This window comes from Citrus sinensis, chromosome 7 (genome assembly GCF_022201045.2).
Source record: "Citrus sinensis cultivar Valencia sweet orange chromosome 7, DVS_A1.0, whole genome shotgun sequence".
NCBI lineage: Eukaryota > Viridiplantae > Streptophyta > Magnoliopsida > Sapindales > Rutaceae > Citrus > Citrus sinensis.
Window position 1 is genome coordinate 357,865 of NC_068562.1, and position 20,706 is coordinate 378,570.

Genomic DNA, 20,706 nt, shown 5'->3' on the forward strand with positions numbered 1-20,706 from the left:
ACAACAAAAATTGGCACAAAATTCTATCCATCGAGTCCCGGCCAGCTTAGTTTAGTCATGATAAAAGGGCATGCAAAATTTACACCAATGTTGCTTCCTCTGGTTGATATGTTTTTAGCAATATTTTCGTTCTTTGATTTTGTGATAAGGCAGGTTGTAATCTTACTTACACGCACATAAATGGTCAAGTCACAACTAGGGGCTGGTCCCCCTTCCGAACCCTTTAATCATCAAAATCCAAATAGACAACAATGGTTGGAATATGCTATTTAATATATATTCTGATGCGTCGTCGCCTCAACTTAGATGATCCCCACCTTTTAGTTACTTTTCTTTTCTTTTAATTTATTTACTACGTACATGTCTGTAAGAAGAGAAAGAGATCTAACTGGTCTCAGTGATCCAAAAAATAATAAAGAACAGTAAAAAATGGCAATTATTTTAGGCAAGTGAATTGAACTTTTGGCAAGATTTGTGTTAGGATTTGAACACTTAATTAAAAGAATAGATTTGACTCTTGAATCAAGATCTTAGAAGAAGACAAGCGCAACCAGCCATGAATCATTGCACCCAATTTGTTTAGGTGATGGTAGAGACATCCACCACCGAATACTTGTTACAATAATATTGAAGATTTTCATGTGGCACATCATGTCAAAGAATTCCTTCACTCATTCATTCATTAATTGCATGTTACATAAACAGTTTGCCAATTTTTGGTCTTGACAAATATTTCACTCGATTTTTAAAGGGGTTTCTCTAAGAAGTAAGTAAGTAGTTTCATTCAATAGTTTTTAGAAAGGCAAACCATTTTCACTCTGTCGGTGGCACTTCATAATGGAAAATGGAACCCTACCACATGGATCAAGCATTCTCAAGACAAATGAAAGAAGAAACATTGCAGATGTCACTTGAAGGTCTTACAGCATAACATAAGCAACGCCCATAAATCTAAGCCCTTTCCTCCGAACAAGTTTTCAGAAAGCCATTCATTGATAATGATGTTACTATTCTTCAAATTTTCGTCCCATTCCCATGAGCTGCAAAGGCCAATTTATTGCGCTTGCATTTATACAGGGTAGTAGTAGTACTACATCCATTTCCTCATCAAAATCATTTCTTCTGCATTTACGATGACAGAAAAGAACCATTATTTATATGTTAACGTAATAAGTTCACACTGCATGAATTCCCAAGCAATCACAGAGATGATATGACTTGCTAAAATTACAAAACCAAGAAATAAAAAATGACTTTTGGTACATCTGTCACTGGGACATTAAAGCAACAAAGACTGGGCAAAATTTGATACGCGAAGGCTAGATGCAAACATTTTAACATTTAATTTCTTTTTTTTAAAAAAAAAATATACACATTAATTTAACTTCCTTACAAAGCAAGAGAAAAACAAAAAGATAAATCAAATCAAGCCGTTCCTATAAAAAGTGCATTTGAAATCCTGCCTCAGCTATCAAATTCTATCATGGTAGCCGCCAGTTGCCACAGTAGGACTTTGAACACTATGACTGCACCACTTTATTTTGTTTGATACATTCAGGTGCCTTGAAATCCTGGCATTTCCATGGTGTAGCTTCAATTGGCATCACACCATCTGAAGAAGGCTCCATAGAAAACAAGGGCACGGCATTACCACCAGGAGGATTGCCAATATTCTTATCAGTTAACGGAGAGGTTCTAGTAATCATCCCCTCCTTGGTATTCTCTCTATCCCTTGAGGTGCAATAGCTTAAGGGAAGCTTTTTTAACTTCAGCCTTCCCCTCTTTCTCCCAGGTGAACTCGTTTCTTCCAAAGCCTTTTCTTTCGAGTGACTTACTCCAGCCTCCCCACTGCCCACCTGCATTTGGTCCACCTTTTCATCTTCATCAACTGTGTACACCTCCCTAAAGATGCCCTCATTTTCAAAGTCCACCTCGCCTACTACAGCATGTCTACTGGATGTACATACTGTGTTTCCTCCCAAGACTAAACCCCCATAGGAAACCCTAATTTTTTCAGATGCCGGAGAGATTTTAAGCTTCTTATGTTTATGACCCTTCAAGTCAGAGCTCGTAAGGTTCTTTGAGATCCTGGGGGAGCTGTTCATGACTCGATGTAATCTTCGAGCTAGTTCTTCGTCGGTCTTACTGTCCTCCTTTAATTGGTTCTTTTTGTACAAAAGCTGAACCGGAACATGCTTCTTCAGCTTATTCTTTTTCAAGTGTCTCTCCTTGGAAGCTCCCTCTTCATTAAATGAAGCAACCAAGTCTAAAGCACTTTTAGCTGCAGTAATCGCTCTAGTTGCAGTAGCAGCTTTCTCCTCTGCTGCAGTTCTGGCATCCTCCGCCGCCTTAACTGCAGCAATAGCTGCTGATTCGGCCAACTCTGCAATCTCTTCAGGTGAAAGATTTGAACTACTCATAGTAGATTTCAATAAATTGTTAAGACGGGCATTAAATTCACTTGAATATTCACTAGAAGAAGGACTGTAAGGTGATGAAGAAGAAGGAACATCTGGCTGATGCACAGCACCATTATCATTGTCATTGCAATTACCGTTGCCATCAGAACTCTGTTTCTTGAATCCAGCAAGAAGACGCTTACGAGGAGGCAAAAGGACATCACCATCTAAGTGATTGATGTCACAAATGTTAGCCTCCATTATTCTTTGGCAATCAAACCCTAGATACAGAAATGAATAGAGTATGTGATCGCCCCAGCTACATTTAATACTAACATGACAACAACAATCACTTAATCATAATTGAATGCATAGCCAAACCCAAAATAAAATCTGAATTCATTAAAAAACCTAAACAGAAAACACCGTTGAAATAATTCAAAACCAACATAGATTTATCCTCTGCTTGCAACTGAATCGGATTTCAGCCATACTTCATATCCACAATTAGAATCCATAGCAAACAAACAAAAACGAACACAATCTGAAACCCTAAAACTCCCCATCCTTTCAACTTGTGATAAAACAAAAAGGTACCAACTTAAACAACCCCTTTCACAGATTGATGATCTTCTTCTTCTTCTTCTCTCTTTCTCTCTCTCTATACATAAATAAAATAAAAATAACACACATCACAATGCAAAACCTTAACTTTCTTTCATCCCCATCTCAGCACCATCAAATCAAGCTCACGAAACACAGCAACAGAAGGACAAAACAAAAACAGAATTCAAACAAACACACACCATGCAATACGATCAAACACTAAAAAAAAATCATGTAACCGACAGAATTCCCACATTCCCACCTCAATTCCAATCCAGAAAACTAAATTACGCCAACGCAAACAACAATTTTTATCAAAAAACAAGCTTGATTTAAAAGAATTATATGAATCAGCTTAATTTTCTAATCCTTTTTGACATTTGATTCAAAACATGATAATGAAACAGAGCTAATAGCCGAATTCTAATATACCTCAAAACTTGATCATATGTTTAACGTCTGCGTGTTGTGTTTCTGTTATAAAAACAGAGGAAAAGCGAGTTGAAAATTAGGGTTTTTTTTGTTATTATTATTATTTTTTTATTTTCTTGTATTTGTTTTCGGCTCACATAGAGAGGATGAAATTGAAGGTCTCAAAGAAATGATCGCTTGTGTGTGTGTATATATACATATATACACGTATAATTTAAATGTCAGAAAGAATTTTGATTGGTTCTGATTCTATAAACCCAAGACGCAAATCCCATTTGGAAACTACAACTTTCACCACCATATTTTTACCCATATGGATCCTGTTTTTCTTTCTTACAACTCACCTCCTTTTTATGTCTCAATTACCTTATTGCCACCGCGGATTTACCTGTATATTAGTATGATAATTGATTTAAATAATTTTTAAATATTTATTGATTATTATATATATAATGATATTCAGACATAAATAATAGATACATTTAACTCTTCTCAAGTTACAGTTTACTTGAACTTCAAATTGAAAAATGATTGAACTATGTAGAATATTATTAAAAAAATTTCTTAATCAATTGATTCATTACATTAGTCACTACTATTTAGAAAGTTCAAAATAAAAAAATAAATGAAAAAACAACGAATAAAAAAATGATTTAAAGTTTTATTGGTCATTCTTGACCATCTTGATGCATATTATTATTTAAAAAATAAATTTAAAATGTAATAATAAAATTTTTAAATTAAATTTCTGTAAAAATTAAAGATGTTTTTATATCAAGTTTTTAAGAGTTTTTCTTTTCAATAATGCTATGCCTACTTTATTTCTTTCTATTTTCTTTCTTAAGAGGTATGAAGGGTATTTCAGTAACTTTGCTGGCCAGCAGAGTAATTACCCGCCGGGGACTAAACCTATGTTACTCCACCGGAAAAATTACGGCAGCCAAACCTTAAGTAAGTGGGAAAAATTAATTAATTAATAAATAAATATCAATCAACTCATCATCTTACGTGTTGATGTTAGAGATGACGTGTTGCGCAATGGAACAAGACAACTAACCACCTAACCTCACGTGTGATTTCATTTCCCGTCAGTTATGGTTAACACATTTCACACAAACGGCGCAAGTTGGCTCCCTTCGCTTTCATATACGTAGAGAAACCGCCTTTTTTCCCCCCCCAACCCTCTTCGTTCTCGAAAACCCACAAAAGAGAAGGGAAAAAAAGATCGAAGCTTTATGCGTGCCCGCGAAAAAATACTGAAACTTTATCTTTAATGGGGACCATCAACCGATTGCCAGAGGCAGTTCGCAATACGGTGCGTTCTGGGACTGTCTTGTTTGACTTAACAAGGGTTGTTGAGGAGCTCGTTTTTAACAGTGTTGATGCTGGGGCAACAAAGGTAATAAATTCAAGCCGTTGACATTTTACCAATCTCTGAATTACTTGTGGGTTTGTGAATGTGACTTGCATTTGAAGCAAGTATTGTGTTTTGAAACAGGGTTTTTGGTGATTCTTTGTTGTTTCAGGTATTTGTTTATGTCGGGGTTTGCAATTGTTATGTGAAAGTAGTGGATGATGGTGAGTAGTTCTGTACTGTTTTGTTGTTATTCTTTTTTAGTTCAAAGAGTAAAATGTGCATAGGTGGTCTTTGTTTCCGTCTTTATTTGACTCCAATTCATGTGATTTCAGGATCTGGCATTTCTAGAGATGGGTTGGTGTTGTTGGGAGAAAGACATGGTAGATAAATTATTTGCTTATTTTGCTTTTTAGGTTTTTATTAGTTGATGCTTATGATTAAGTGATGGTATTTGAGTGTATTTATAATGTGTTAGCAGCAACGTCAAAGCTAGGCCATTTGGCTGATATGGATGATGCGACTGGCATTGGGACCTTTGGATTTCGGGGAGAAGCATTGGCTTCTATATCTGATGTCTCGCTGTTGGAGATTATAACTAAAGCCCATGGGAGGCCAAATGGATATCGTAAGGTCATGAAGGTACAGATGATAGAATATTATACTTTTAACAAAATATGTATTTTTGCTGCTGTTTATGCAAGTTAAGTTTTTTGACATTCTTTTCAGGGATCCAAGTGTTTGTATCTTGGAATTGATGATGAAAGGAAAGATGTGGGTACAACAGGTAAATATCTGTTACCTTGTGACACTGTTAGCATGTGTGGACCAGTTACCCTCTTCCAGATTTTTTGCTAATCATATTCAGTTTATTTCTTGTTCTAATAAACTAATGGCTTAGCTTCTTTCAGTTGTTTCTCGCGATTTATTTTACAACCAACCAGTTCGAAGGAAATATATGCAATCCAGGTAGTTATTTTCTTTAGTTCTTTCCGTTCTTAATCCTGCTTCCAATTGTTTACACTTATATGTTGTGCTTGTGATTTGCGTTATCTCTTTGGAAGCCCCAAGAAGGTCTTGCACTCAGTGAAAAAATGTGTACTCCGAATTGCCCTTGTGCACCCAAAGGTTTCCTTCAAATTTATTGACATGGAAAGGTTTTCCCCTGCCGCTATTGTGATATTGTGCTTGATAGTTTTTATATTTGTTTATTGATGATATTCATTCTTTGTATCAGTGAGGATGAGATTCTTTGCACATGTTCTTCATCTTCTCCTTTGGCACTTTTGATAAGTAGTTTTGGGATTGAGGATTTCAGCTTTCTTGATGAAGTGAATGCTAATGATGGTGCATTAGAAATTTCTGGCTACATATCCAGTCCTTATGATAGTATTTCCGTTAAGGTAAAGTTGATTTATAACTGAAAACCTGTATTATTCATCATTTATTTCTTATGTTATTTCTCTTTTTTATAATAGAATATTTTCCTTTTTGCAGGCCTTCCAATATGTTTGTATCCATGCCTGAATTTATCCCTGGGTGATATACAGTTTTTTAGTTTCATTTAAATTTGGGGCTTAAGAGGAATTAGTAGGGGTGGGCATGTCTCAGTTCAGTTTCATTCTGAATCGAACTGAACCTATCAGTTTTTGCTCTATATATAAAAACGAACCGAACCAAATTGGTTTGGTTTGATTTTTTCCCTTTTTTCCAGTTAATTCCTTTGTATCTTGTGGTTCTTTTGGTTTTCAACTTTTTGTTTTTAATATGAACCAATTGGTTTTTATTAATTTTTTAACATTCGGTTCGGTTTGGTTTTTTTGTGGGCAACGTTTTTTTTTTTTTTTTTTTTTTTGCCCACTCCATATCATATTTTTTTGTAGACCTTCATAATGTCAGATATTAATTCAAGGTATGTATGCAAAGGGTCCATCCACAAGTTGTTGAATCATTTGGCTGCTAGTTTTGATTGTTCGGATTCATGGAAGGCCAATAATGGATTCCTTAAAGGAAAGAGAAGTAAGTCTCAAGCATGTCCAGCTTACCTGTTAAATTTACGTTGCCCACATTCTCTCTATGATTTGACCTTTGACCCATTAAAGACACATGTTGTATTCAAGGTAATGAATTTCATGTCTGATCATGAATTGTGACCTAATTATGTATATTTATTAACATCCTCAAGTGGTTTATTTATTTAGCTTTTTTGGGGCTATTGAGCTCTGTCTGTTCGCTCTTGTTCCAGGACTGGGAACCTGTACTTGCCTTCATTGAGCGGGCTATCCGTTCTGCATGGATGAAAAAAATAGCGCATGGTATACTCACTCTCATGAAAATTGCTTGCTATGGTTGTTGCATTCATATAATGGGTCAAGAAGTGATTCTTAATGACTGAAATTTCCAGGAGTATCCATGAGTTGCACAGCCAATAAATTTGGAAAAGATGAAATGTTGAATAAACATAACAACATCATATCTGCTGGAGGTACCTTTCATACTTTTGTACGTCAAAAATCTATCTGTGTCAAGTTCTTCATCCCCTTTATATTAGAATTATTTCATTTAATGCGGCATAATATCTTGTGGATGCTAGAGGAATAACTTTTTCATTAGTTAATTTTTCCATTGATTTCTCCAGAAAAACTTTTTTTTATTCCTCTGTGCTGACATATTAAGTTTTCTTTTTGTTGCTAGATTCTTTTGATGTGGATATGTTAGAGGATGCTGAGCTGCCATTAGAAAGTAGCAGGTTCCAAAGTCACCAGTCTTCTACTCACCTTCACTCTTCCCCTTTGAAGAATCTTGCCAAACAGCGTGATCATATGTTTCATAAGGAATGTGAAAGAATCACATTTCAAGAGTTCCAGAAAGATCCTGTAGAACTTGCAGAAGAAAATACTGAGATGGAATTTTTTTCTCAGCCAAAACACTCTTCCAGTTTGTTGGATGGTTCATTTGCTGAATGCTTACCCATAGTGCCCCCGAAGATTGACCACCGAGTGTGGACAATAGAAAGTAGCTGGTTCCAAGATCATCAGCCTTCTCGCCACCTTTTCTCTCCCCCTTTGGAGAATCTTAAAAAAGAGGGAGATCATTTGTTTCGTAAGGAATGTGAAAGAATCACATTTGGAGATGCTGAGAAAGATCCGGCAGAGCTTCAAGAGGAAAATACTGAAATGGAGTATGTTCCTCAGCCAAAATATTCTTTTGGGTTGTCGGATGGTTCATTTGCCAAATGCTTGCCCATAGTGCCCTGGAAGATTGACCGCCATGCTTGGACAATAGAAAGTAGCAGGTTCCAATATCATCAGTCTTCTCCTCACCTTTACTCTTCTCCTTTGGAGAATCTTTCCAAAGAGGGTGATCATTTGTTTCGTGAGGAATGTGAAAGAATCATATTTGGAGAGTTTGAGAAACATACTCCAGAACTTGAAGAGGAAAATTCTAAGAGGGAACTTGTTTCTCAGCCCAAATACTCATCTAAATTGTTGGATTGTCCGTTTGCTGAATGCTTATCCCCAGTACTCCGGAAGATTGACCTCCATGGATGGACATCTGGTAACAGATTTTCATTAAAAGGAAGTTATTTCTTGGAGACTTGCTTTTTGGCTGATGGAAGATCCAGCATTCCAGTGGAGGGTGACCTTTTGAATTCACAACGGGGGTATGAATACCTTCAAATTGAACCTGGTGTGAGCAATGGAGCGTCAGGTACCGCATCACCTTTAGATAAGGATGAATTTAGCAATGAATTTGAGGTTAGCAAGGACATCAAAAAGCCTCTTCATCAAAGCTGCTTTTCACAAGGAAGCCCGCCACTTGGTGGGGCTCTGTTTTCTGGCGGCGAGGAAAGATGTGAATCATCGACTGGGTGCTTCAAGTACAAACGGAAGCGGAAGCGGGTTTGTTATGATAAAAGGATGGATATCCTAGAAGCTGATTTTAGTAACCAGAGTTTTGATTCATTTTCAAGGACTCCATTGCAGGATGAGGCATCATGCTCTCAGCACCTCCCCAGGCTCACGACAGCTGGGGACATAACAGCTGGATTTGATCTTATGTCAAGAGCTTCCCTGAACTTATTCCCATCTCATGCAGAGCCTTTTACTAAAGAAACTAACTTCTTATCTGATTCTATTGAACCAGTGGGGAACTCTATCTCAGATTATAAGGCCTTGAATTCTGTATGGTGCTCTAAAATCTCAGATCCCTTTCCTCAAGGTGCTTCTTGGAATGATGGACATTTTATCTATAACAATGCACTTGAAGGAAACTCCATATTGGGTGAAGGAACTAGTCGTGGGCAATTGGCAGATACTGAAGAGAATTACAAATTTGATTATGACAGTAAATTGAGGAGATCCAACCAAGAAAAGTGCACCACAGCAAGAAGTGGATTACGTTTTGACTATTATGAGAGTTCTAGCGAAGACTTCTGCAAATATCTCCAGGAACATGACCCTTGTAATAAATTCTCCCGAGAACATTCTGATGTGCCATTTGATAAGACAGACTGGTTATGCTCTGTCTCGAGCAGTATAGAATATGATAATCCTGAAACCCAAAGGTATAAATTTAGAAATCATAACTGTGAACCAAATCCTATTCATAAAGAATTGTCAAGAAGAAGCCATTCGGCTCCACCATTTCACAGGTATAAAAGGAGGTATATCTCCTTAAATTGTTGTTCAGTGGAAGCTGGAAAATCAAATGCTCATACCTTGCATTGTGCCAAAAATTCTCCAGGTGGTGGTCATGGGATGTATTTTCCCTTTTGAGACTAGGCACTCAAAATGCTAGCTTCACTAATGTCTGTAATTTTTGCAGAGGCTGGTGCATTTAAGCATCTCCAACAATCTTCTGGTGTCTGTAATACAAATGTTAAGCCAAGTTCTGAGGAGGAGGATTTCAGGTATGGCCCCAGGTAACACTATTTTATGTCACCAAAATAAGCGGTTTTGGGGTTGAAGAATGTTACCTTTTGCCTCCTAATTGTGGCTTGATTGCAGACCGGATTTCAAGATTGAGTCAAGTACCATTTTGGACTTGGAGGAGACTCATAAAGCTGAAAATTTTAAGTTATCCCTTTGTCCACATGCTCACCTTGCAGCTCAGGCTGAAGGTACTATTATTTCAGGGACCAAATGGCGGAATGGTCATCCACAGACTACAGTTGAGTATATTTTAAAATATACTCAAGTACTGATAAATCTTTTATCATTTTAGGTTCACAAGAGTCAATGATTTTAATGTTTGTTTTTCAGAATAACAATATATCCTGTGATATTCACAATCAAGATAATATACTCGACATCTCTTCGGGACTCTTACATCTTACTGGAGAATTTTTTATTCCTGATTCTATCAATAAAAGTTGCCTTGAAGATGCCAAGGTTCTCCAACAGGTGGATAAGAAATTCATCCCGGTAGTGGCTGGTGGAACACTTGCAGTAATTGATCAGGTTCATCCAATATGTCTTCTATTTTTTATTTGTTTTGTCCTAGCATGGAATTTCTGCTTCTCCATTATCATAATAAACACAATTAGATATCATACATGTGACAATAAAATTTCGATGAATATGATCTGTTATTTGCCTAGTTCTGGAAACCATAAAATTCTCCCCAAGGGTTCAGGTGGACATCTAATCTTTGGTAACAGTGTCTGGCATGTTATGTCTTGTACAATTAAAACACGGACTTTGAAAGAGTTATTGAAAGTAATTGTTACTTATATTTAGAGATACTTGTACACAACCCTCAGCACAAATAAAATTTGTCTTATGCTAGATAGTGGGTTGCCTCTGTGGGTTCATTACTTATAAATTGCTGATTTGCACCGTGAACAATTTTCTATGCTGGCATAGAATATTGTTCATAGTGCACACGCCCGTACCGGAGTTCTATCTTACGCTTGTTAACACATGAATGGATATCTTTGACAATGGCTTTTAAAATACAGCATGCTGCAGATGAAAGGATTCGACTGGAAGAACTTCGTCATAAGGTGAGAATTATTGTGCAATTTAAATCTTAAAAATTGATGTATTTATTGCGACTCATAACACTAGTTGAATGCTTAGGTGTTATCTGGAGAAGGGAAGTCAGTAGCCTATTTGGATGCTGAACAAGAGCTGGTAAGTTTTCTTTTGTTTTGATGCTGTTGGGGGTTTAGGCCTGAAATTGTTTGTTATTTTCAGTGATGCCTAAGTTTGATATATCACGACAGGTCCTTCCAGAGATTGGGTATCAATTACTGCAAAATTTTGCTGAACAGATAAAAGATTGGGGTTGGATCTGCAATATTCATACTCAAGGTTCAAGATCCTTCAACAAGTAATTTCTCTCTCTATCTAAAACTGCTTTCGTTCGTACAGAATACTACATGAAGGAGCTTGCAATTATTGCTAGCTAGAGATCAGACAACACAATAAACTAAACTCAGATCATCATTCTGATCTGAGATGAATTTATATATGTGATGGTTGTTAGAAGATTTCCAACATGCAATTGTTAACCTAATGGCCACTAAGCAGGATTCTGAGTAGTAGTCTGTTATATATTCATTCCTTCATATAATTCATCAGTTAATTTTAGTGATAGCTTTTTATTAATGTTTACCCACTTTTGCAGGAATTTGAATCTTCTTCAGCGGCAGATAACTGTTATCACACTTCTCGCGGTAAAGCACTGTCATTTTCTTACTGAGTTATTGGCCAAATGGTTGTTTGGGAGAAATGTATTACCTGGTGTGAAGCAGGCTGTCTCTGGTGTGTTTATCTGTTGCTGATATTATCATTTCATGTAAATGGCTTGCAGGTACCCTGCATTTTCGGCGTCAATTTATCTGATGTAGACCTTTTAGAATTTCTTCAGCAGGTGATATACGAAGTTTTTCTCTTATTTGAACCATTTCTCTTTTCATTCTTGTTATTCTTTTTTCTTTATTTAATGTCTTTCTTTCTGTATTTCGCATCCCATTCCTAGCTTGCTGATACGGATGGATCGTCAACAACCCCTCCTTCTGTTCTTCGAGTCCTTAATTCTAAAGCCTGCAGAGGTATACATGCTTTATCCTGGTTGAAAGATGCCAGTCACGCGGCATGATTAAATGTAACTAAAGCTTAATCTTGTGGGTGAATATTTTATGTTAGACATAAGAAATATTTGCATTGTTAATGTTCATTCCGCCGCTCCCCCTCCCCCCACTCAACAATATCAAAATGCTTTCTTATGTCTTGATCTTACTCCTGTGAACTAATGCTTTGTCAGGCACATGTTGGACTCTTTATTTTTCCTTTCTCAAATTCTACAATTTTTCTTTCTTTCAACCTTCTTTTTTGGTCCCACCCCACAAATTGCGGCAATAACTTGTGTGTGCAAAGAATTTGTTCTTCTAATGCCCTTTTCTTTGTTCTTTGTTATTGGTAATCTTTTGATTGTTAAGGAGCAATTATGTTTGGAGATTCTTTGCTGCCTTCAGAATGTGCCCTTATTGTTGAAGAGCTAAAGCAGACCTCTCTGTGTTTCCAAGTAAGTTAAATTTTTAGAGTGTGTTTACCAGAAAGAGGTTTTTGAATGATGCACTCAAGAGATTTTATGCAGTGTGCTCATGGACGACCAACAACGGTACCACTTGTCAACTTGGAGGCATTACATAAACAGATAGCTCAGCTTAACAATTCAAGTGAGTTGTGGCATGGCTTACATCGTGGAGAAATAAGTCTTAAGCGTGCAAGCCGGCGTTTATTAACTGGGGTTAGAGGATAGTGTTCACATAACTATCTATTTGGCAGCTCTTTACGTGTTCAATCGACACATTCTTTCTCAAGCTATGTGTAATAATGGAGGTATTCATTCCTTGTGTAAAGTCATTCTCTGTCTAGTGCATTGCACACTTTTTATTCTGAGGTATGCTGAAGACAAGTATATTCGGCAGATGGATGGGTTCTGTAATTACGGATTTGTATGTAATGAAGCACAATCTCCGCTCTTCCATTTCTCTCTCTCATGATTGAAGCGTGTGAGATTGTGCATGGTTTGGTTCCTTGGTATTCCAAAACAGGACGGCATACGCCGTGGACTCTGTAAACAAAGAAGTGTTGCAATTACCTTCATCAGATTGAGGCCGATCAATACATAAACTAATGGACTTAATTAACCTCTGAAATTTGCGTTAGAAGTTTCCCCTTCGGTATGGTTTTATACGTCTGATGACAACAGAATATTGCAATTTCGTTAACTGAATAGTAATTTACTCACCCTCTTAATAGACAAAAATCCACCAACGCAAAAGAGAGGAGGAATCAGGGGAAACTCTCTGCAATTCGTTTGAAGGGAGGGCAACAGGGCCAGAAAGAATATCATGTCATCACTATTTCCTTTGTTTTTTTAATTTTTTTCCCAAGTATTCAACAAACTAGAAGAAACTAATCAGTGGGAAAGAAAACAGCCTGGGGAAAAGAGAATCCAAGTAAATGTGGTGCTGCACTGCTGCCCCATCTATTATGGGTTGCTGTCCGATTATAAAACAAAATATATTGTGGTTTTATCACTCATTGAGGCTTGTAAAGTATGGAGATGATTTCAACTTGGTCAGTACTTAAGCATAACAGTTTATCTTCTTTGACTTTGAGGAGTTCCATTTATGTTGCAGATGACAGATTCAATCTAACAGAACTGCTCCAACAATTTAAAGCCAGATGTTGTGATATTTCACACTAAGTGGAGCAGTTGAAATGAGAGCAGAGGTTGGTTGAACTTGACGAGCATTCATCTGCACTTGTCCCACTATGTATATTTTCCATCAAGGGCTTCTCTGCTACATCAAATCTGTTGATACATAATTGTTTAAGCTTTAAAACCATTAACCATCATCTGCATCTGGACTTTCTTTACAATCAATGGTGGCACACAAAGCCTTCCAGATTGGAACCAACATCTTCACTGGTGGGCGTAATTCCTGATGGTCATAAACCAATCAAAAGCCAATAGGTAAAATATAGAAGAACACTTAAAGCTAGTCAATCTCCTAATTATTAACTTTTTTTCAATGTATTTCCCGTTTTACATGTTGAAGGACTACAACCATAAGTGAAATCTATATTTCATTTCCATACCATCCTGCTTCGCAGAATAACAAGTTGAAACAAAGATGACTTTACCTTGAACACAAGCATCAGTTCTCCTTCATCTCGAACAATTAATGAAAGGCTCCAATAACAAGTCAAGGGAGTAACACATTCAAGCAATACAGGTCTCAAAATTTTGCCAATTGGAAAAAATCGCCGAGTGGTTCTTCCACTGCAAATAAATAAACAAAACAAAAATTATTGCAGTTATTAAGATGTCCCCTTGCTAGCAGTAGAAAAATGGAGACTGCAAAGAGCTGGTTAACAAAGGAAATGAACTAAAAGTAGCCATTTCTCATTCTCTTAAAATGCCTAGGCATTTAGGGGAAGTAGAAACATTCCAGAATTATTCTCAAGAAAAAAAAAAATCAGAATTCTTGACAGGTCCAATGGAGAATAGTATAGATTAGAAACTCGATCAAAGAAAATCAAAATGCATCAGACTAACGCTTAAGCTAAGAATGCATTTGAACACAACAGCAACATTTAGCAACTCAGACAATTCCCTCTTCCTAAATGATCCTTTATCCCATTAAAGAGGAACCTAGTGTGAGATTAGTTTTATGCATCCAAGGATCTTTAACAACCATGCTATATAAGATAAAAATCTGAAAAAGGGGAATGATTCTAACCCCTAAGAAATTAATTTGTACCAGTAATACACTCAACAGTAGATAATTGAAGCCTCATTAAATGAATTATAAAAAGAAAAATACTACCTCAAAAAGTGAGTCTCCAGTTGTACTCCCAAAGCTGGCATAATAATAATAGATTCTGAAATCACTCAAACATTTAACAAAGTTAAAAGATGAATATTTTTCCACATTGCCCCACGGGCATAGTTTAGCTGCCCGCAAATGCGTTTTGCATCTGCGGTCACTTAAGTTCATGTCACAATAGGAGGCAAGGGTTGGTGTTTAGGCGATGAGATTTCACATCCTCAACCAAACCTTTAAAAAATTTAAAAAAAAAAGAGTTATTTTCTAAATCCAAATGATCTTTCATACTATTCCTTGATAAGTGAAACAGAAGTGATGCTTAAAAGCACCGACAAGACCAGTATATCCAGTTCTCACCTTGTTTAACAGGCTTCCAAAGAAACAGCTTAAGAAGGGATGCACTCAAAATAAAGCTCCAGAAAAGAATGGTAACTGATTCGTGCTGTCATTTATGTAGCCACTACATCAGATATCAACACCAACAACTCTCTCATAATTACATATTAGTATATTCATTCAATGTTGAGCACTACGGAACAAAAACCCACATGCATTTTCAGGCCATGAAATTAAGAACTAACATCCTAATGCCAAAGCCCAACTTAGGTTAAAATTTCCAGGTACTTGTCTACTTCCTGTGAAAGTAAGTAGAAAAATAATTCACCGTCATTTATAGCGTAAAGTCACTGTATCAGATATCAAGACAATCATCTCTGCAGTGCCATGAATTTGCTTACTCAATTCAATGTGCAGCACAAAATATTAAAAAACCCCACATGTCTTTTCAAATCTTGATTCTAAAGCTCACAGTATGATCCCAAAAACCAATTTACATGTAGCGACTTCTCTAATTCCGTAATTTCTAAGAAATTAAGAAGTACGATAATTTTCCAGTCAACTCAGAAAACAAAAAATTGCGAACTTTAACACAGAGCAACATGAACAGAAGCTCAGATTCACATGAATGTTAACCAAGAACTGAAATTTGCAGCATTAAAACAAATGGGTGTTGAAAGAAAAAATCGTAAATTTGGTACCTTTGATAGGACAAGAAACACAGCATTTGAAAGGCCAATCACGAGACAGACATAGATAAAGAAACGACTTGCTCTGCTTCTTCGCACAACTACATGGTGTATGTCAATCGCTTCAACAGGCCATTTAAGTTCACGTCTGTATGTATATTTTCTATTTTCAATCCAATTTTCACCCACCATTTTGATAATTCACCATTCCTCTGCTCGGTGTTATATTTGCAGAGCATCCATTTGGATTTGATGAAGCAAACGAGGACGCTTTGTGGGATTCGAGTTTTGGCTCGCCCAACCGAGCGACGTCGTTTCGAATGTTTTCAAAATGAAAATAAAAGATTGATGATATTTTTTGACCTTCCATTTACACAGTGGTGATATGGATCCAACTTGTATATATCCGAAGATGAATACGAATCACATAATCCGTAAAATTATTATTATACTGTCCAATGAATTAATGTCCCAATAGTCAACTCTTAACAATATTTTTTAACTTTTTTTTTTCTAAAATGAAATTCTAATATTTGAGTTGAAATTTCCATATCTAAAAATTCTCCAACTTTTATGGTGCCACTGAATTTTCATTTTAATTAAAAAATTAAAATTTGATTTAATTATTAATTTACAATTATTATTATGTAATTCGAAGTGAAAATTGAAAAATGTCCGAAACATCTTTAACAAACAAATGAGTAACACTCGCTGTGGAAAGCAGAAGGTGATTGAATCTCACAACTCAGCTAAGAAGCAAATGGTTTCAACACATGGGCATGAAATATAAAATATTTTCATTTCCCTTGGTAAAAGCCAAAAATGGGTCACCCCACCATCATCGTTACATAACATTGCACCAAGACCATCCCAAAGGCAAATCTGGAGATTCACTCTAATGCATTATGTAAAACACAAAAGCCAATTCAAAATGATCAAGCCAAGCCAAGCCAAGCCCTACTGGAAAAGGGTCCATTCTTTAGCTTAGAAACCAACCAGCTCATTAGGTTTTGGTGTAATCAAACAAGAAGATGAAGCTCAAGCATCACGGCATGATAGTTGGATAGACAAGGCTTTGTCGGAGAGATTAATGGAACAGAATGAGTGTCAACCAGCCATGCTGTAGTCTTCTGCATGATCATAAAGATTATAGCTCCCTGGCATTCCACCCATCTTTCCTGTTAAATGATCATCTCCTGCATCATCAAGTAAGTTTGGACGTAAATAAGAACCAGGCCGTCATTTAGAATTTAGAGTTGCATCATTAACAAGACAGTAAGCAATGGGAAAGTCATGTTTCTAACTCTCTATACCATGCTTGTGCTTGATTTTGAAAGCGCAACAACCAACAGCTAATGTGTGATATCTAAATTTAATTGCTTTACTTTCTCTCTAGACATGTACTTCCCAGCAACCTCTCACCCTCAATGTCACCCATTATTTGACAGCTAGACATTAATTCCAATGTACAACAACTCCAAACATACCTATATATATGTATATAACTCCAATCTCATAAAATAATTATTATATCCACTTATTTATGGTATGTGATAATCTTAATTAGAGAATTAACTTCATATGAACAAACCAACCATTCTGCCTACACACACACACACAGAGACATGTGTATCTAATAAAGCAGCAAGATCACATTCAGAACCTACCTACCTGGCCACCGAAAAAGCATGCATATAAATTGACTTGATATAATTAATAGTTCAGTAGAAATTAAGAAATCCACTTCTTGCATATGCGACTGCACCTATAGGGAAATAAATTTGGCCTAGCTAAATAGAGCAAACGTTAAAAGAAAATTAATAGAATTAATTGCACAACTAGTAATTAATTAATCAATTAATTTGTTTCATCAAAGCGAGTAGTGGCTTATAATTAACTAGTGTATTTCTTGTTTATTGTTTACAAACCATAACTGTGATTGTATATATGCATGTAAATTTAAAAATGAAGTGATAGAAAATATAGGTGTTATGTAGAAAATAAGCTAATTATAATAGACAAAATAGAACGAGCTTCTTCTGCTTACTCGGATTATTAGAAAACACACCCAAGAAATGCAATTGAGAGGAAGAAATGTCGGCAGGGGTGTGAAAGCACATAGGGTCATCATCATCACGAGGCCTTGGAGTCGGAGGGAGGTTGCGTAAGTGTTGAGGTTGAGAGGTAGAATGAGCAGAAGAAAGATTCTCTGGTTTAGTGGTCTTGTGTTCGTCATGCAGCAGCAGAGAATCAACCTCAGTCTCTACTTCTGAATCAGCACCACCAGCACCAGCACCAGCACCACCACCACCACCATTATGAAGAGTGTTGGCAGAAGAAGACACTAACTGCTTCCTTTTGGATCGAGCACGCCTATTTTGGAACCAATTGTAGACATTAGTTTCGGAGATTTGGCCGTGCTGACTGAGTTCAACTGTAATCTCTTTGATCTTTTGCTTGCTTGGAGTCCCAGTCCCTTGATCAAAAATGCTCTCCAGAATTTGAAGCTGAACTGGAGTTGGAGTCCATCTCTGTCTGGCACTGATCTTGTGCCCACCACCAGATGTCATTAATGGGTCACAGTATATATTCCCCAGCCGCCCTCCTGCATGCGCGGCGCGCAATTCTTTATTAACAAATTAAACAAGACCACTACTCTAGAGTCTAGATATATATACAATAAATTAATATACCCCTTTTTATTTATTTGTAAAACAAAAGTATTAATTATATGTGAATATTCCTAAACCATCATCATGTTCATCATCGATTGTGTATGAAGTAATTGATTAATAGACTCCTCCTCCTCCTCCTCCTCATCATCCTCTTGTAGATGATGAAGATGACATGTTTAAGAGAATTGCTAAAACACACAAAATCTAGATGCTCGAGAATTAATTTATTTAATTTGAACTTCTCACATACCGGAGACAAGCAGAATTGAAATAATGAAAAAGTGAATGCAGTAGCGTTAATCCGCCAAATTAAAGAAAAAAAAAATAACAGAAAAAGAGAGAGAGTAAAGAGACCTGCTGCTGCAAGATCTTGGTGGGCAGAGAGTGATTTATGCATCTCAACAAGTTGCTCGCAAATAGTAGCATAGACAGCAATCTGCTTCCTCAAAGTCTCGAGTTGCTCATCAGTCATCACTTTCACATACATTACTCCATTTACAACGTTATTATTATCATTCTCTCCTCCTCTCTGGTTCTGGTTCTGGTTCTGGGTTTGGGTCTCCTGCTGCGCTGCTTCTCTAATATTATCCCACTCCATCCAATCTTTCGTTCACACTGCCTCCAAATATATCTCTCTTCACTGCCCTGATCGATCTGCCCACGTCCACGCACTTTATTATTATTATTATTATTATTATTCAGAAAAAGGAGAGAGAAAGTTAAAGTCAGGCGAAGCGAGTTGAAATTAAATGACAAAAAAAAAGAAAAGCAAAGAAAAAAGAGAAAAACGACAAAGAAGAGTAGAAGACAATGAAAATAAATAAATAAATAAATAAATAAATAAATAAATAAAATAAAATAAAAGAGAGTAGTTGGCGTGTGAGAAAGTTGATCGATCGATTATTATTATTATGGGCCGGGGTTGTGGAATTGTGTGTCCCCTCCTGCGTATTTTAGCATTAGCTCTCCTGCTCTGTTTTTTGTCTTCTCCTCTTCTTCTTCTTCTTCAATTTATCTTCCTTTCTCTCTCGTGGTTGGGGGCCTCTCGTTCTTCAAAATGTAATAAATAGTCTCGTTTCACTTAACGGTCATAAACCGTGAACATTGAAGCCATTAACCGTTTTTGGAAATATCAATATTTTAATCCTTATTTTTCTACCGGCAATTTTCTTGATTACCATATTTAATTTAATTGTTTCGTTTCAATTATATTTCCTTTTTTATATAGAAAACCAAACCATACCAACCCCCCCCCCCTGCCCGCCCCAAAAAAAAAAAAAAAAAAAATAGCCGTTACCTTATTGATACTCAAATATTAAATTTTGAGTAATTTTTATATCTTCCACCAAAGTATGCGGCATTCTTACATTTTTGTATGTGAATCAAATTATGATATATATCATATTATAATAACCCAACCTTCAAAACGAAAGTAATCAATTACTTGGAAGTAACGATATTTTTCTTAAAGCAACACCAACTAAGCCAAAAAAAAAAAAAAATGAAAATGACTGGGATTTTAAAGGTGGGAAACAGTGCTGCGGTTACGTGATCAGCTAATGAAGCAGTGGTGAGTGCTTCTGACGGCAATCCCAAACATTCCCTAACGCGCAACGGGGCAAAAGCAGCAGCAAGATTAAATGCAATGCAAAAGGTGGCCGAGGCCCCTAGGTGTTTTAGAGAACCGTGCCGACTCTGCCATTCTTCATTTTTCAATTACAATACGATTGGATTTCTCTACCTAAGTAGTAAGTACGTACATTCTTCACAAATTGAGCCCCACAGTCAGGACTGTACCTTACATTTAATAATGTAAGGTAGCAGCTCCCATTATAAGGTTGTCAGAAGTACGTTTTTTCACGTCATAAATGAAAATGATTACTATCCGAACAAGCCACCTGTCCTTCACTTACTTGATTTCAATCTTCCTTAATTAGGTCGGTTCCCAATTCTCTCACACTGACAATTACACTCCAACGAATTTAAAATTTAAAAAAAAAAAACATTTTCAAGAACAAATTAAAACAGAATAAATGCTGGCTGGCTTTTTCCAATAAGATGTAGTACAATCTTATCCTAACTTGAATTAGGACATGATCTTATCCGAAATGTCCATCCATGCATGTGATTGTTGATCATTGATACCATGTGAGAGATGTTATTTGTGATTGATGCGTGCGTGCATGCATGCTCGACGTGATGAATTTGGATTCGTCTTAATGTGATCTTATATCCCGCCTCCTTTGATTAGATTCATTGATTTGACAAAACCCTTTTGGGGATTTTTAACAAGGCTCTCATGTGTGAGTTCAATTTTTCTTTTGGAAAAATTAGGGATTTGCATGTGCACCGAAAACGCATGGTC

At 36.5% G+C, this 20,706-nt stretch overlaps 4 protein-coding genes across 14 annotated transcripts; 1 reads left to right on the forward strand and 3 right to left on the reverse strand.

Moving 5' to 3' along the window:
• Positions 1-1,320: 1,320 nt before the first annotated feature.
• On the reverse strand, positions 1,321-3,621 carry LOC102608953 (uncharacterized). Of its 2 annotated transcripts, none has more exons than XM_025098508.2 (2): positions 3,438-3,621; positions 1,321-2,730 (listed from the first exon to the last, which is right to left on the reverse strand). In XM_025098508.2, the coding sequence occupies exon 2, from the start codon at positions 2,658-2,660 to the stop codon at positions 1,521-1,523; it is 1,140 nt and encodes a 379-aa protein (XP_024954276.1). In that variant the 5' UTR covers positions 2,661-2,730; positions 3,438-3,621; the 3' UTR covers positions 1,321-1,520. The 2 variants fall into 2 exon arrangements, with proteins under 2 accessions (XP_024954276.1, XP_006467090.1); XM_006467027.4 differs by having other exon boundaries at positions 1,321-2,680; positions 3,438-3,620.
• Positions 3,622-4,531: 910 nt separating this feature from the next.
• LOC102608669 (DNA mismatch repair protein MLH3) lies at positions 4,532-12,838 on the forward strand. Of its 9 annotated transcripts, none has more exons than XR_008056701.1 (24): positions 4,533-4,836; positions 4,964-5,015; positions 5,127-5,174; positions 5,270-5,433; positions 5,521-5,578; positions 5,703-5,760; positions 5,856-5,948; positions 6,029-6,194; positions 6,289-6,304; positions 6,691-6,911; positions 7,037-7,106; positions 7,196-7,276; positions 7,486-9,537; positions 9,619-9,715; positions 9,801-9,963; positions 10,056-10,253; positions 10,754-10,798; positions 10,875-10,928; positions 11,021-11,127; positions 11,425-11,473; positions 11,611-11,670; positions 11,779-11,904; positions 12,239-12,324; positions 12,397-12,454. XR_008056701.1 is itself a non-coding variant. In XM_052445074.1 (24 exons), the coding sequence occupies exons 1-24, from the start codon at positions 4,711-4,713 to the stop codon at positions 12,559-12,561; spliced, it is 4,296 nt and encodes a 1,431-aa protein (XP_052301034.1). In that variant the 5' UTR covers positions 4,534-4,710; the 3' UTR covers positions 12,562-12,838. The 9 variants fall into 9 exon arrangements, 7 of the variants coding, with proteins under 7 accessions (XP_052301034.1, XP_052301036.1, XP_052301033.1 ...); XM_052445074.1 differs by having other exon boundaries at positions 4,534-4,836; positions 7,037-7,149; positions 7,262-7,293; positions 11,779-11,851; positions 12,397-12,838; XM_052445076.1 differs by having other exon boundaries at positions 4,534-4,836; positions 6,691-6,810; positions 6,993-7,106; positions 11,779-11,851; positions 12,397-12,838.
• A 421-nt stretch (positions 12,839-13,259) lies between these two features.
• On the reverse strand, positions 13,260-16,030 carry LOC102608266 (uncharacterized). The gene is made up of 5 exons (XM_006467026.4): positions 15,679-16,030; positions 14,999-15,083; positions 14,642-14,696; positions 13,956-14,094; positions 13,260-13,753 (listed from the first exon to the last, which is right to left on the reverse strand). Exons 1-5 carry the CDS (start codon positions 15,856-15,858, stop codon positions 13,658-13,660), a joined length of 555 nt encoding a protein of 184 aa, XP_006467089.1. The 5' UTR covers positions 15,859-16,030; the 3' UTR covers positions 13,260-13,657.
• A 416-nt stretch (positions 16,031-16,446) lies between these two features.
• On the reverse strand, positions 16,447-19,328 carry LOC102607780 (WUSCHEL-related homeobox 13). 2 transcript variants are annotated; one of them, XM_006467025.4, is made up of 3 exons: positions 18,696-19,328; positions 17,735-18,271; positions 16,447-16,862 (listed from the first exon to the last, which is right to left on the reverse strand). In XM_006467025.4, the coding sequence occupies exons 1-3, from the start codon at positions 18,937-18,939 to the stop codon at positions 16,774-16,776; spliced, it is 870 nt and encodes a 289-aa protein (XP_006467088.1). In that variant the 5' UTR covers positions 18,940-19,328; the 3' UTR covers positions 16,447-16,773. The 2 variants fall into 2 exon arrangements, with proteins under 2 accessions (XP_006467088.1, XP_024953678.1); XM_025097910.2 differs by having other exon boundaries at positions 17,714-18,271; positions 18,696-19,312.
• Between the last annotated feature and the right edge of the window lie 1,378 nt (positions 19,329-20,706).